At 35.4% G+C, this 12,850-nt stretch overlaps 1 protein-coding gene across 3 annotated transcripts in view; it reads left to right on the top strand.

The window, feature by feature from the left end:
- Positions 1–10,983, top strand: part of COG6 (component of oligomeric golgi complex 6) — a 49,094-nt gene extending 38,111 nt beyond the window's left edge. For all 3 annotated transcript variants that reach the window (XM_061133509.1, XM_061133508.1, XM_061133510.1), the window contains one exon: positions 9,556–10,983. In XM_061133509.1, the coding sequence (XP_060989492.1) occupies positions 9,556–9,703 (148 nt within the window). In that variant the 3' untranslated portion in view covers positions 9,704–10,983. The remainder of the gene's footprint in view (positions 1–9,555) is intronic.
- Positions 10,984–12,850: the final 1,867 nt, after the last annotated feature.

The raw sequence follows: 12,850 nt of genomic DNA, 5'->3' as shown, positions 1-12,850 counted from the left end.
GCATGATATGCATTTGATCTTACTTATAAGGCATTGAAATAATAGGTAACTTTTATTCAGTTAAATTTTGAACCTTTTCAAAATGGTAATCTGTTTTTAAGCTAAAATAATTTCATATCCATATTGATTTCTATTCATAGTGTATTTAAAATATCAATTGTTTCTTTGAAATAGAGCTTTGCAGTGTAAAGCTTTTTTATTGCTGTCTTGTTTTGTTCATGTTCTGTTCACTATAACTTTGATTGTCTCTGTGGTTGCAGTACCTTGGGGACCCCCGTCACTCTTCTTTTTTCTTGTCTTGTGTTATAGTTTGACTGCCTCTCAAAGTGGATTTTGATTGAATACTTCAGCCTTGGAGTAAACTATTGAATGAATTTAAGTAGCCAGGAAATGAGGTTGTATTAAAAATTAAAAGGTAGAAAATTAAAGCATTATTAAAGAATCCTTCCTTCCATGTGATTAATTGGAAGGGCGTTGTTCTTTTTTCAGTGCCAGACTCCAACATTTATTTTTTAATAATATAAAAATAGAGGTTGGACCATAGAAACCACAGTTAGACATATTTATAAAATATTCTGTGTCTTCTCTTATTGAATCAGAATTCTTTGTGTGAATAATTTAAGAAATAGAGACTATAGATGCTTCTTAAAGTGAGTGTGTAGGAAAGTGTATATGATTTGAGAATTCTTTGAGGAATCTTCATCTGTTGCATATGGTAGAAGCAAAGTAAATTTCTTTAAAAGTAATAATTTTGGGGGTTTTTTTGTTTGTTTGTTTTTTGAGGTAAATGGAAAAATTTTCTTCTCTTTCACTGCCTCCTTTTAAGCATCCATGGAATTCTCCAGGCAAGAATACCTGAGTGGGTTGCCATTCCCTTCCCCAGGGGATCTTTCCAACCCAGCGATCATACCTGGGTCTCCTGCATTATAGGCAGATTCTTTACACAAGTGCCACCCAGGAAGTCCTCCTTTTTAAGCCACTATCTTTAACTATCAGGAATACCAGTATAAACAGAAAATAAAGCAGATTTGGTAATAGGGGCAGGGTGAGCCTACCAAAGAAATAGTGACTACTGGAAATGTGCAAACTGATAAATGACTGGGACTCACACTGTGTAGAGACCTGGGAAAGTCTAAGCCTTTAAAGTGAGGCTAATCTGTCCTACAGTAAAGGCTGCTTTAGACTCATACTAATAAAGTTAAAGAGAAGACAAACCTCTAAAAGATCATGTGGATCTTTACTGAATTAACTGCCTTCCAGAACAAAACTTAACACTTGCAAATATGGCAAAATACAATCAACAGTGTAACATTTATAGTGCTGAACATGCAATAAAAACTACTTAGGTACTAGGAAAGTATGAACCAAAACTAGAAACAAATCTGTCGACAGAAACAGACTTACCAACACAGTTTACAGAATTAGCAGGTAAGATCTTTAAAACAGCTGTTTCAGATGTGTTCAGGGACTAAGAGGAAAACTCACTGGGTAGAAATAATCACCAGTTGGACATTCTAGAGGGAAAGATCAATCAGCTTGAAGGGAGAACAATAGTAATTGCCCAGACTGAAGCTCAGGTAGGAAAAAATTAAAAGCTGTAGAGCAGATGAAGAATCTTAGGTGGTGAATTGTGAGACAGTAACAAGCATTGAAATATAAGTGAAGTGTCATAGTGAGATTAAGACATAAAAAATTTGAAGGAATAAAAGAATTTTTTTCAAATGTGATGGAAAATGTGAACCCACAGTTTCAGGAAGCTAAATAAATCACAAGGAGAATTACACTAAGGTACACCATAATCAAATTACTGCAAACCAGTGATAGAGAAAGAAACCTTAAAAAGCAAGATTTTAAGGGGAACAATGATATTATTTGTGGGGAACAATGATAAGGATACTACTGACTTCTTGTTAGAAACAGTTCAGACCAGAAGACAGTAAATCACATCTTTTTAAAAGCTGAATGATAAAACAGTTTCAACTTTGTATATTTGTCAAAAGTATCTTTCAAACTGAAAGCAAAAAAAAATGCATTTTGAGATAAGATAAACAAAAGTAGAGAGCATTTATCACCAGTATACTGCACTGCAAGAAATGATAAGGGAAGTTCTTCAGGCTGAAGAAAAATGGTACCACAGGAAAACTCATGTCTACACCAGGGAATGACAAGCGCAGGAAATGCTAAATATAAAAGATAGTGGGCCTTTAAAATAAAAATACTAACAGTGAATATGGGATTCTTAACACTGAGAAATAAAGTTTATGGATACAAAAGCATAAAAGATGAACTTGGATGGAAGTAGAAGTATACTGTTAAGGTGTTGAAGGTTGCTTATGAAGTGCATAATATTGTTTGAAGATAGATTGTAAACCTTACAGCGAGCACTAAAATAAACAATATGCCAGTGGATAAAATAGAATGTTAAAAAGACAATTAGATTAAAAGAAGGCAGAACAAGAGAAAAAAAGAACAGGTGGTACAAATATAAAATGAATAACAGGATGATAAACCTAAATTCAGCCCTAAACATAAATATATTAAATGGGAAAGGGCTACACACTCCAGTTAAAAGGCTGAAAGTATTAGATTGGGTGTAAAAACCTGGCCCAACTCTCTGCAGTCTATAAGAAATCCACTTTAAGGGCACAGTTAAAAGATCATATTATACCATGCAAATAAAAATTATAATAAAGCTGAAGTAGCTATATTCTGATGTTAATATCAGAAAAATTAGACTGATGGGAAGATGATGCTACCGAAGTTAAAGAGGGATATTTCACAATAATAGGATCAATTCCTGAAGAAGATATAATAGTAAATATGTACAACTAATAGAGCTTCAAAAAACATGACATCTAAGCTTATAAAATTGAAGAAGGATAGATAAACTGACATTCATTTTGATATTTCAGCCCTCCTCTCTCGATAATTAATAGAAAAAGTAGAAAACTACTTGTTTTGGTGTAAAGGAACTGAACAGTGTCACTAATCAGCTCAACCCAATAGAAAGAAAATACCACACACAACTACAGAAAATAACATTCTTTTAAAGTGCATGTAAAACATTCACTCAGCTAATATAAGAACAATAGAAATAAGAAAGCCACTAGTGGGTATTCCTGTCTATGAGCATGGTATACCTACCTGTTTATCCAGATTATCTTTTAGAATTTTCAGTAAAGACTTAGTTTCTTCGTATAATTTTCCATGTATATTGTTGGGTTTATTCCTAGGAAACAGTTTTGTGACTCCTTTGATAAGGTCTTTTATTTTCCATTGCATATTCTCATTAGCTATTGCTGGTAAATAGGGAAAAATACTAAATTTTATACATTAATTTTGTTCTATTAGTCTATTAGTTCTATTAGTTTATCAGTTGTTTGCCTTGATTTTTTTGTTTGTTTGTTTTTGATACAGACATCTGAAGTTAATGAGTCGTTAATTTTTTTTCAGTATTTATGATTAAACTTATTATATTGACTAGGTGCTCCAAGTAAATAGTAGATGTAGTGGTGAGTGTGCATATTTTATTTTGAACTTTACTGAGAATGTTTCTGATATTTCATCACTTAAGTGTGATGTTTGCTGTAGATTTCCAGTGTTCCAATGTGGACACATAGTATTCTTCTCTAACTGGGTATATAATGTAGTAATCTGTAAATTCCAATGTAGTCCCAATCAAAATGCCATGGAACTATTTTATTAAATATTTACCTAGAAAGAAATGTATGAGGGCAGACTCCAGTCTCTTTTGACTGTCTCCGCAGTTAACCCTCTGGCCCAAGGCAGTATCATCTGTGCCTGGATTATCACATTAGCCTTGAAACTATTCTGCTTTGACCCTTGCCCTCTCTACCATTGCCACACCAGCCTCTACAGTCTAATTTTAGCATCTCAGCTAGAGTGATCCTTGAATGAATTGCTTTACTTAACCTTCTTGGTAAGTTTGTACATTAGTATCTCCATTTTACAGAAAAGGACATTTTTTGGGGGAAAGGTTAAATAATTGAAACAAGGTCAAACAGTTAGCAAGAAGCAGAGTCTAGATTCAAATCCAGTATTCCAGAGCCTGTTCTCTTTAACAGTAGCTTGTACTATATTTTTATTAACTCTTTCTATGCTGAGATTGTATTGTTTTTCTATTTTGAAAGGACACTCAAACATGTTAAACATATGTGATAGGCTGTATGAGACATGTGTGAGATCTGTGCCTTGGTCTCACCTCAGATACGCTTTAATTGTTACTGTGAATGTCAGAAAGCTGACCCACTGTGGCATCTTTGGTATTTATATTGTGATAAAGAGAAATCAAAATGTACATTTTTAAACCAATTTATTATACATAGTTATATTTTTTCCTCTTAGGTTTCGGGAATAGTTAAACTGTTAACACCTTCTTCTCTCCTATGGCATGTTTGATTGCCTCTTAACTGTGGTGCTGTAAAGCTCAATTTTAGTGATCACAGAACCTGAATGTTGAAATAAGTTATTTTTAGAAGTGCTGGGTTTATGGTAATGATGAAAGTTTTATCATGTTGTTATGGCAACCAGAATCTTAAAGTACTGATTAATGACAAGCTCGCTGATTCTGAAAGTTAGCAGTTCGATTTCTTATCATGGCTCAGTACTTTAAATAATTATTTAAATTATACGTAAGGTAATTTCAGCGAACATATTTTAAAACGAGAATGGTATCTCCATTTAGTTATACAATAATGTTTATTAGTATTGTCAGAACTTATAACTGTAGTTTTATGATACTATGACATTTATAACTGGACAAAAATAATTTTTTAATGTCTGGTATTCTCATGGATAGATAACTAAAATATGTTGCACTTCTGTGAAATTGTGTAACAAGCTCATCTCCTTTATTTCTTATTTTTTCTCATAGCATGTTACCTACATGATTATTATCTTTGATACTGATATGCTAGAATAGCAAACTATACAGGGGGGAAAAAAACAGCAACTGTACTTTGCAAAAGTAAGAAGACTTTCCAAACCATGGAAATAAGGTGTGTAGGTTCTGGGAGACCAGCATGTCTTTTTCATGTCATATTGAAACATTGTTAACAGACCCATCAAAAATTATTTAGGGTAGTGTACCCTTGTTTGATTTTCTGTTTACTATTGATTAAAAGGTTCCGAGATGAAACTTTCCTGCTCTATGAGACGTTAGTTCATTTTATATGTAACCTGATTTATTCTCATCTTCCTTCTCAAATGCCTGTAAATGACCAGTTCCTCAAAACGTTTTGTGAATCAATTTTACCATCTTAATAATTTCCTATGTTAATGAATTATTTGTATGTCATGTTTTAAATTTTTTGAAATTACAGTGAGAATGTCATGTAAAGACATGTAAAGAGACCAAGAAAGTTAACGATCTGACTTTATAGATGACTCTTGACTTATATTCAAAAGCTTTTTCCTTTTAAATGGCCTTTTGCATATCTGTTGTTGGTCATGTGAAAAGCGGGATTTATCTTTAGAATTTTAACATGGAGAAACAGTTCTAAAAGTATTACATCCATCAGGTATGTGATTGGCTGTGATTGAACAAAATACAGAAAGTAAAATCTGAGGTGGGTACCCATGCTAGAAAATAGCATACATGACTGGAAAAAAAAAAAAAAAGTACTGCTTTTCTTTACCTGTACTTGAAAAAATCAGTAGAAAAGGATATCCCACGTTTTCAGAAGCACATGACTAGACTGAGATGATTTGCTGGTCATTTTGTATTTACACAGTTCTTGAAGTTTTTCACTTTGGACCCTGATTTTATTTTTCACTATAATGATTCATCATTATTTGGCCTTCATATTTCACACATGATATTAGTGAATAATTTGGACCAAGACACCAGGCAGGCAGAAGGCAGACACATAAGATATATGTGATAACTTTTTAACATAAAGGGTGAACTTACATAGTAATTAGCATTAAAAATAAAAGGAGGAGATAGTAAAATGGCAAGAAAATTGCTTTATTACTTTAGAAACACTGCCCATTTATGTACAAGTCACTGATAGCGTTTCGTTACTCAGGGAACCCAGTTCTACAAAGTGATGTATGTGGATGCATATATGTGTGTGTATGTGTATGAAGAAGCATATATAGGTTTTTTAACAGCAGTTCATTAAAAAGCTCTTAGCTCAATGAAATGATACAGTTTTAAAGCTGAAAGTATCTAGTAAATGTTATCAAGGTCAGTATTTTGTTTTATGATATTGGAATTAGCCTTGGAAAAGTTAAATTACTTGTTCAAGGCAGCGGTAAGTAGTGGAACTGGAGCTAGAGTCAACATCTTTGGACAGTAATGTCCTTCACTGTACTGTTTTACCTCTGCCATGTATAACTCATTAGGAAAACATAAATGAATATGAGCATATGGACCTGTACCTGGCTGACGTTTGTCCAGAAATATGGAATCACTATCAGTCACAGTTCTTGCTCTTTACAGTTTGGATTTGACTCGGATTCACTTGGAGAATCTCCATTTCCGTTGCATTTCTATCCTGTTGACTTTAACAACTATCTGTTAGGCTAGGAGGACCACTTCTGTTCCCTTCCCTTTTTTCTTTCCACTCTGTGAAAGACTTTTTGTCCACAGGCTTTTGTATCTCTTGTCTCGTTCAGCACAGCCATGTTCATTTTTCAATCTCTCCCTTGTCTTGGTGGCTTCTTAAACTGGGGAGTAGAATGAGGAAGCCCTATGCCATCAAGTGCAAACATTTAAAATGAATTACAAACTCTTACTTGTTCTTACGGGCTTGATTTTATTTAATTATTTGTCTTAGCAGTGTTCCTTTATTCTGGTTTTCTGTGTTGCAGATTTATAATGATTTTCAGCTGTCTTGTGAGTTGTGGCTTATAAGTGGAAATGTGCCCTGAGTTACAACTAAACTTTAGTAATGTTAAAACTTTTCATCGCATGGATTTGAAATTAAAATTTTAAATCGATTATTTCAGAATTTTCAGTAATTTATTTACATTTACCAGTTATTAACTCTGGATTTTTTAAAACTGTGTTTAATATTCATTTTTGTACCTTATTCTGATGTTAAACTTATTGTAAGAAGGAATAGCCTTGTTTGTATGTTTCACATGTAGCAGAAGTACACACCGTGTTCACACTGAGCACAGATTTTAGAGTATGAGGTGTGAGTAATGTTTTGTAAACCTCCAAATATCTTACTGCTTTTAGTAGGGGAGGGAGAGGGGTGGATTGGGAATTTGGAGTTGATTGATGCAAGCTGTTTGATTTAGAATGGATAAACAAGGTCCTACTGTATAGCACAGGGAACTATCTCCAATCCACTGGGATAAACCATGATAGAAAAGAATATTGAAGAAAGAATGTATGTATGTGTAAAACTGAGTCAATCTGCTGTGCCGCAGAGATTTGTGCGGCATTGTAAATCATCTGTGCTCCAATGAAATATTAAAACAATTCAAATAAAAATTCTTACTGATTCTAGTAGAGAACTAGAAGTGCTATATCTAAAATTCATTATTTGTTGCAAATGAGTGTCAAATATTATAGTTCACAGATTTTTAAAATGCTAATTATAATATTTTTCAGCTATGTCATCTATGGAAAATGATTGTTGTGTCATTTTGATGCATCTATTGTTATGCTCAGTTAGTTATAGGAGCGATTGCTAATCAGCAGATTAAAAAAAAAAATCTCCAAGCCTCATCGGTAGATTACCAAATCAGTTTCTACCATCCTCCCTTCCAACAAAAAGGTAGTACAGCCAATAGCATTACTCCACTCTGCTCAGAAAAACTCAGTGTATCTGCCTTCTACCCAGTCTCATTCTGGAAGCTTTAGGAAAATGTCGGGTTATTCCAGAAAATCACAGTTGCTCAAATCGAGAGTTTGAGACCCCATCAGAACAGTGTGCTATGACCCAAGACCATAAGTGAGACTCCCTTCCTCATTCCATTCAACCAGTTTTATTCTTCTTTAGACCACTGATCCCCATATTTCCACAGATAATCTTACAGAGGTATAATTTCGGTCATGGATGTTCTAAGAAGTGGTTATTTCTAGCCCTGTAGGACAGGGAAGGCTTCGTGCATGAGGGAGTCCATTTTTCCTGAGAATTAAAGAGCATTGAAAGGTGGATGAGAGAGACATTGCAGGCTACTGGAGGTATGTGAGGGAGCGAAGGACCTGAGGTCAGGGAGAGCAGGGCAGATAGGCCAGTCGGGTTGAGCTGGACTGCAGAATTAGAGTCATGATGCCGAAGGCATTATAAAAGATTTTGAGTGAGAGGGTAAGGAGTTCTGACTTGTCTGAAATTGGAAGAAGACACTGAATCACCTTGAAGGATCCTGGGAAAGGGGGAGACTTGATAAAAATTATGCTTTAGAAAGATTAGTCTGACAGTGCTAAAGCTACACTAAACGTGGAGGAGACTGGCTGGAGAGGACTGATGGGATTTTGCTTTCTCCTTCCAGCAGGAGTTCATTACGGTCTGAACTGAAGTGATGGCACGTAGTTATGACACTGACAGAGACAGGAAACAGAAGTCGGTCTGAGAGTAAAGCTTTAAAGACACGTTTTTAGCTTAGTTACTGTGAAAGTCAGAAAGGTTTTCATCGGTGCCTGTGTGCTCGGTTGTGTCTGGCTCTTTTTTTACCCCATGGACTGCAGCCCGCCAGGCTCGTGTCCATGGAATTCTCCAGGCAGGAATACTGGAGTGGGTTGCCATCTCCTCCTCCAGGGAACCTGCCCATCCCAGGGATCGGACCTGTGTCTCCCACATCTCTGGCATTGGCAGGTGGTTTATTTACCACTGAACCACCTGGGAAGTCTGTTTTCATCACCAGGTATAGTGATATAGGAGTAGAAATAGTTGGAGTTGATGTACCAAATGTCATGAAAACTATTAAACGATTAATGCAGATTTAAAGAACCCAGTGCTGTTTTTTCTAAAGACATTTACTTCAGTTTATTTAAAACTATTTCTCTTCTTTTATGTGCTTGTATAGGAATGTGTATTTGTGAAAATGCTGTGATTTGTTGCAGACAAGTGTCACCTTTGTTGGAGAGATGAAAAGTCAAGGAGATGTGATTATTAGTATAGGAGCTGTAGGTGAAAGGACTGTATACTGTAAGTGATTCTGAGATTTGAAGGGTTAATACATTTGAATGGTTATACGCCTCTTTATGGTTAATGTGTTGTCAGTTGCGTTTGCAAAATCAGTGCAATGATGGTGGGTTGCAGTTTCTATTTCTTGTTTAGTAATTCACAATATATTAGGCAGTGTTCCATCCTAACGATCACGGTTCTGCAGAGTGAACAAAACACAGCACCTGCCCTTCTGCAACCTACATACTAATGGAGAAAATTTCATGAAGAAATAATATTAAAAAAACTTTTTATCCCCAAACCAAGATAACTGGTGTAGTTGTACAGTGATTTTTAATAATATGTGATAATTATGAAATATGTTGGTTCAAGTATGGAACTTTCTTAGACTGCTTAGTCTTTTGTTTTCAGATTACATGTTAACACACATCTGTTTGTTTGTCACCAGAGAGCAGATCATAAAACAGTCTACAGAATTAGTCTGCAGAGCCTACGGGGAAGTGTATGCAGCTGTGATGAATCCAGTCAATGAGTACAAAGATCCCGGGAGCATTCTACACCGGTCGCCACAGCAAGTGCAGACACTTCTCTCCTGATCATCGTCTTTGAGTGTGGTAGAATACTGCATTCCTAAAACCCTGAAGGTTTTCTTGGTTTTTAGTCTGTTGATCTTTACTTTGAAATCTGATGGTTACGATTTTCTTTGTATCATAAGAATGTGAATCCCAGTAATTGCTTTGGCCACAGTAATGTGCAAGTAAGTAACATGTTGACCTGGGTTATTAGCAGTTGCTCTGTATCTGCTCTCCACACAGAAGGACTCTGTTCTTTGCTAACCCTAACTCTGCCATTTCCCCTCAATTCTGGAATACAAATAGGTGGAAAAAGAGTACAATGAGAGGTTTCAGGGATTTTTTTTTTTTAAACAAGATTAGTTCTAAGTTTAACTGTACATTAAAAATTATCTAAACTTAAGAATAGTTTGAAGATAAGACCTAATATTAATAAACATCTTTTTACTTAAAGATTCATTTGCTTCCTTATTAGATATTGTGAGTAGGTATGCTTAAATGGAGGAGCAGAAATGTACATTCAGCAAAAACGGAGAGCAGTCATGTAAAGGTGGCTTCCACTCTGTGTCTGCCCTGGACTGAATTCAAGGTGAAGTTCAGCACTTCGGCTCGGGTGTAGGTGTGAGGTGTTGCATGTCAGTTGCATCCTGTGCTGCATGTCAGCCTAGTGTTTAAAGGGAGGCGTTTGTTGTACATGTGGACTCTAACTTCAACTGTCTGCTCATTTTGCCTGGTGTTTAAACCAGCGAAAAAGTGTTGTATTCTATCACTGGAGGGAAAATGCCAAAGTAGCAACTTCTAATTGATGGTATGTCTATCCTTATGATGGCCCCTTGCAAAGAATTGTTTGGGCTCTGACTCTGAAACTTGACCAAAAATGAGATTCAAAATCAGTTGTTTTTTTTTTTAAGCAAATCTAAATGTGTTTGATGTGACTTGACTTTGTTGGTAAGATGTTGACAATTCTTATTAGCAAAATCTTAATTTCTGGTAGATCTATAAAAAGAGGTGTGTCCCCAAATTACAAATGAGAAAATGAGGTATAAGGAAAACCTTGGTGAGGTTAAAATATTTTGAAAAGTAGTAAGATAATATTTATTTGGCAAATACAGAATATATAACAAATTAGTATTGTCAGAACGGGGCCTGTTCTATCTGAAATTTACAATTGTATTAATATGATTTTTTTGGAGCAAGAGTAATTGGTTACATATCATCTCTTTTGGTGTTTAATCTGTATTTTAATCTTTTTCCTTCAATAAATGTGATATATTAAAGAAAATAAAGTATGATGTAAGGCAAGAGCTTAAATTTTATATAATTTGTATCTTTTGTGAGAAAAGATTGCTTGCTTACCATTAGTGAATTCCTTTGTTTTCTAGGGGAAATAAAAGTATATTTATCTTTTTACCTAATTTTTTCAAATAAAATACTAAACTGTTTTTAGAATAGCGATCATTGCAGTATATTTATACATCTCATCAGTGTGTTTTTAGAAAATAGGCTATGGGAAGGAAAGTATAATACAGGGCCAAATAGATATAACCAATGGAGGATGGATGAGCACGATGTGGTGTCAGTGTGATCTTGAGAACTTAGTTAAAATAAAAGACTGCAAGTGTTAGTTCATTAGCTTAACACTGTATTAGCTATTTACTTCATAGTTTACATTTTGAACTGTTTTGAGGTGGCATAAGTATAACCTTAGGTGATGCCGGTCAGCCTTCCCTTTAGAGAGAGAAGTTACTTGCTTGACCAAAGCCTTCTCTGATGGAAGGTTTCCATTTCTTTTTCTGTGCTTGTACTTGGACCAGTGAATGTTACCTGAGAAAAATCACGCCCAGTAGACTGACTGACTTCTTAAATTCATGAGCGCAGTTTCAAATGATACTCGGTGTTGCTCTGAGTAGTGCTTTTCTGTCTCAGGTGAACTCAGCTGCCTACTTCTCAAGATGACTCTTCACCCTCAGTTAATGACCTTCATGATTCATTGAGATGGAAGCTGTCAGATTTATCTCCCTCGTTTTTCTACCCTCCTAGTTGTATTCATCATCTTTGTCTTTGCTCCTTTTGTGTTGGAGACAGCGTCGTCCTCCTGTGACAGGCAGTTCCCTTCCTCTGGACTCCGGGTTCCATTCTCTCTCCATTCTCTCTCGAGTTAACCCTTTATTTTGCTTCAGCAACTTGTGACTTCTCTGTAGGATTATTCTTGACAGCATACACAGTGCTCTAGTGTTGATAATATTTTTTAAAACTTGCCACTTCCTGGATCCTAATACCTCCATTTCCTGCTGCGTTTTATGGTCGTTTATGCATGTAGTCTTAACATTTCTGCTGCCATTGTGGCCTAAATTACCCCTGAATGGCTGGCTTCAGCATCCCCACACCACTGCAACACAGCCAGTCGTGATGAGATCCCCATAGCTCTGTGTGTTGTCAGATCAGTGGATTCTTCTCATTCCTTCCTTTATGAATCCAATAGCATTCCACACAGTTCAGTCAAAAATACTGTGCTCTCCAGCCTTTCACAGCACAACTTCCTGCTAGTTTTCCATTCACTTCACTCCCCAAACCTTCCCTGATTCTCTTCTGTCTTTGTGACCTTTAACAGTTGGCATACTCCAGGGCTTGATCCTTAGTTTTTTCCCCCCTCAGGAGTATTTTTTTATTATCTCAGCATAGCTCAACTTTTCTGACTACTATTAGCTCACATCCTTAGATCCATCCATTCAGTGGAATACTCTGCAGTAGTGAAAAATGAAACAATTTGCAAATACATAATGTTGAACAGAACAATCACAGAGTAGTGTGAGTCTATTTATAGAATTTTTAAATGAAAGATAAGGCAAATTTGCACATTAGTCATGGATATGTATGTGGTAAAGCTCTAAGGAAATATGGGAAAGGATTAATGCAGACTTCAAGATTACCTCACAGGATCTTTAGAGGTTACTAATGTTCTGTTCTTATGCTTGGTTATTGGTACATGTGTGTTCATTTTTTTATTTTCTAAAATTAAATATGAACTCTTTATATATTTCACAATTTTTAAAAAAAGAGGTTAAAAGAAATTGTTTAGCACAGGGCCTGGGGTAAAGTTGGAATTCAGTAGAATTTATATTTTACCAAATAGAGAATATCCAGAAAGAAGAAGAAATTTCCAAAAGGAGG

This window comes from Dama dama, chromosome 30 (genome assembly GCF_033118175.1).
Source record: "Dama dama isolate Ldn47 chromosome 30, ASM3311817v1, whole genome shotgun sequence".
Classification (NCBI taxonomy): Eukaryota; Metazoa; Chordata; class Mammalia; order Artiodactyla; family Cervidae; genus Dama; species Dama dama.
The sequence above is the reverse complement of the archived record's forward strand: the minus strand, read 5'-3'. Positions and strand labels throughout refer to the sequence as shown.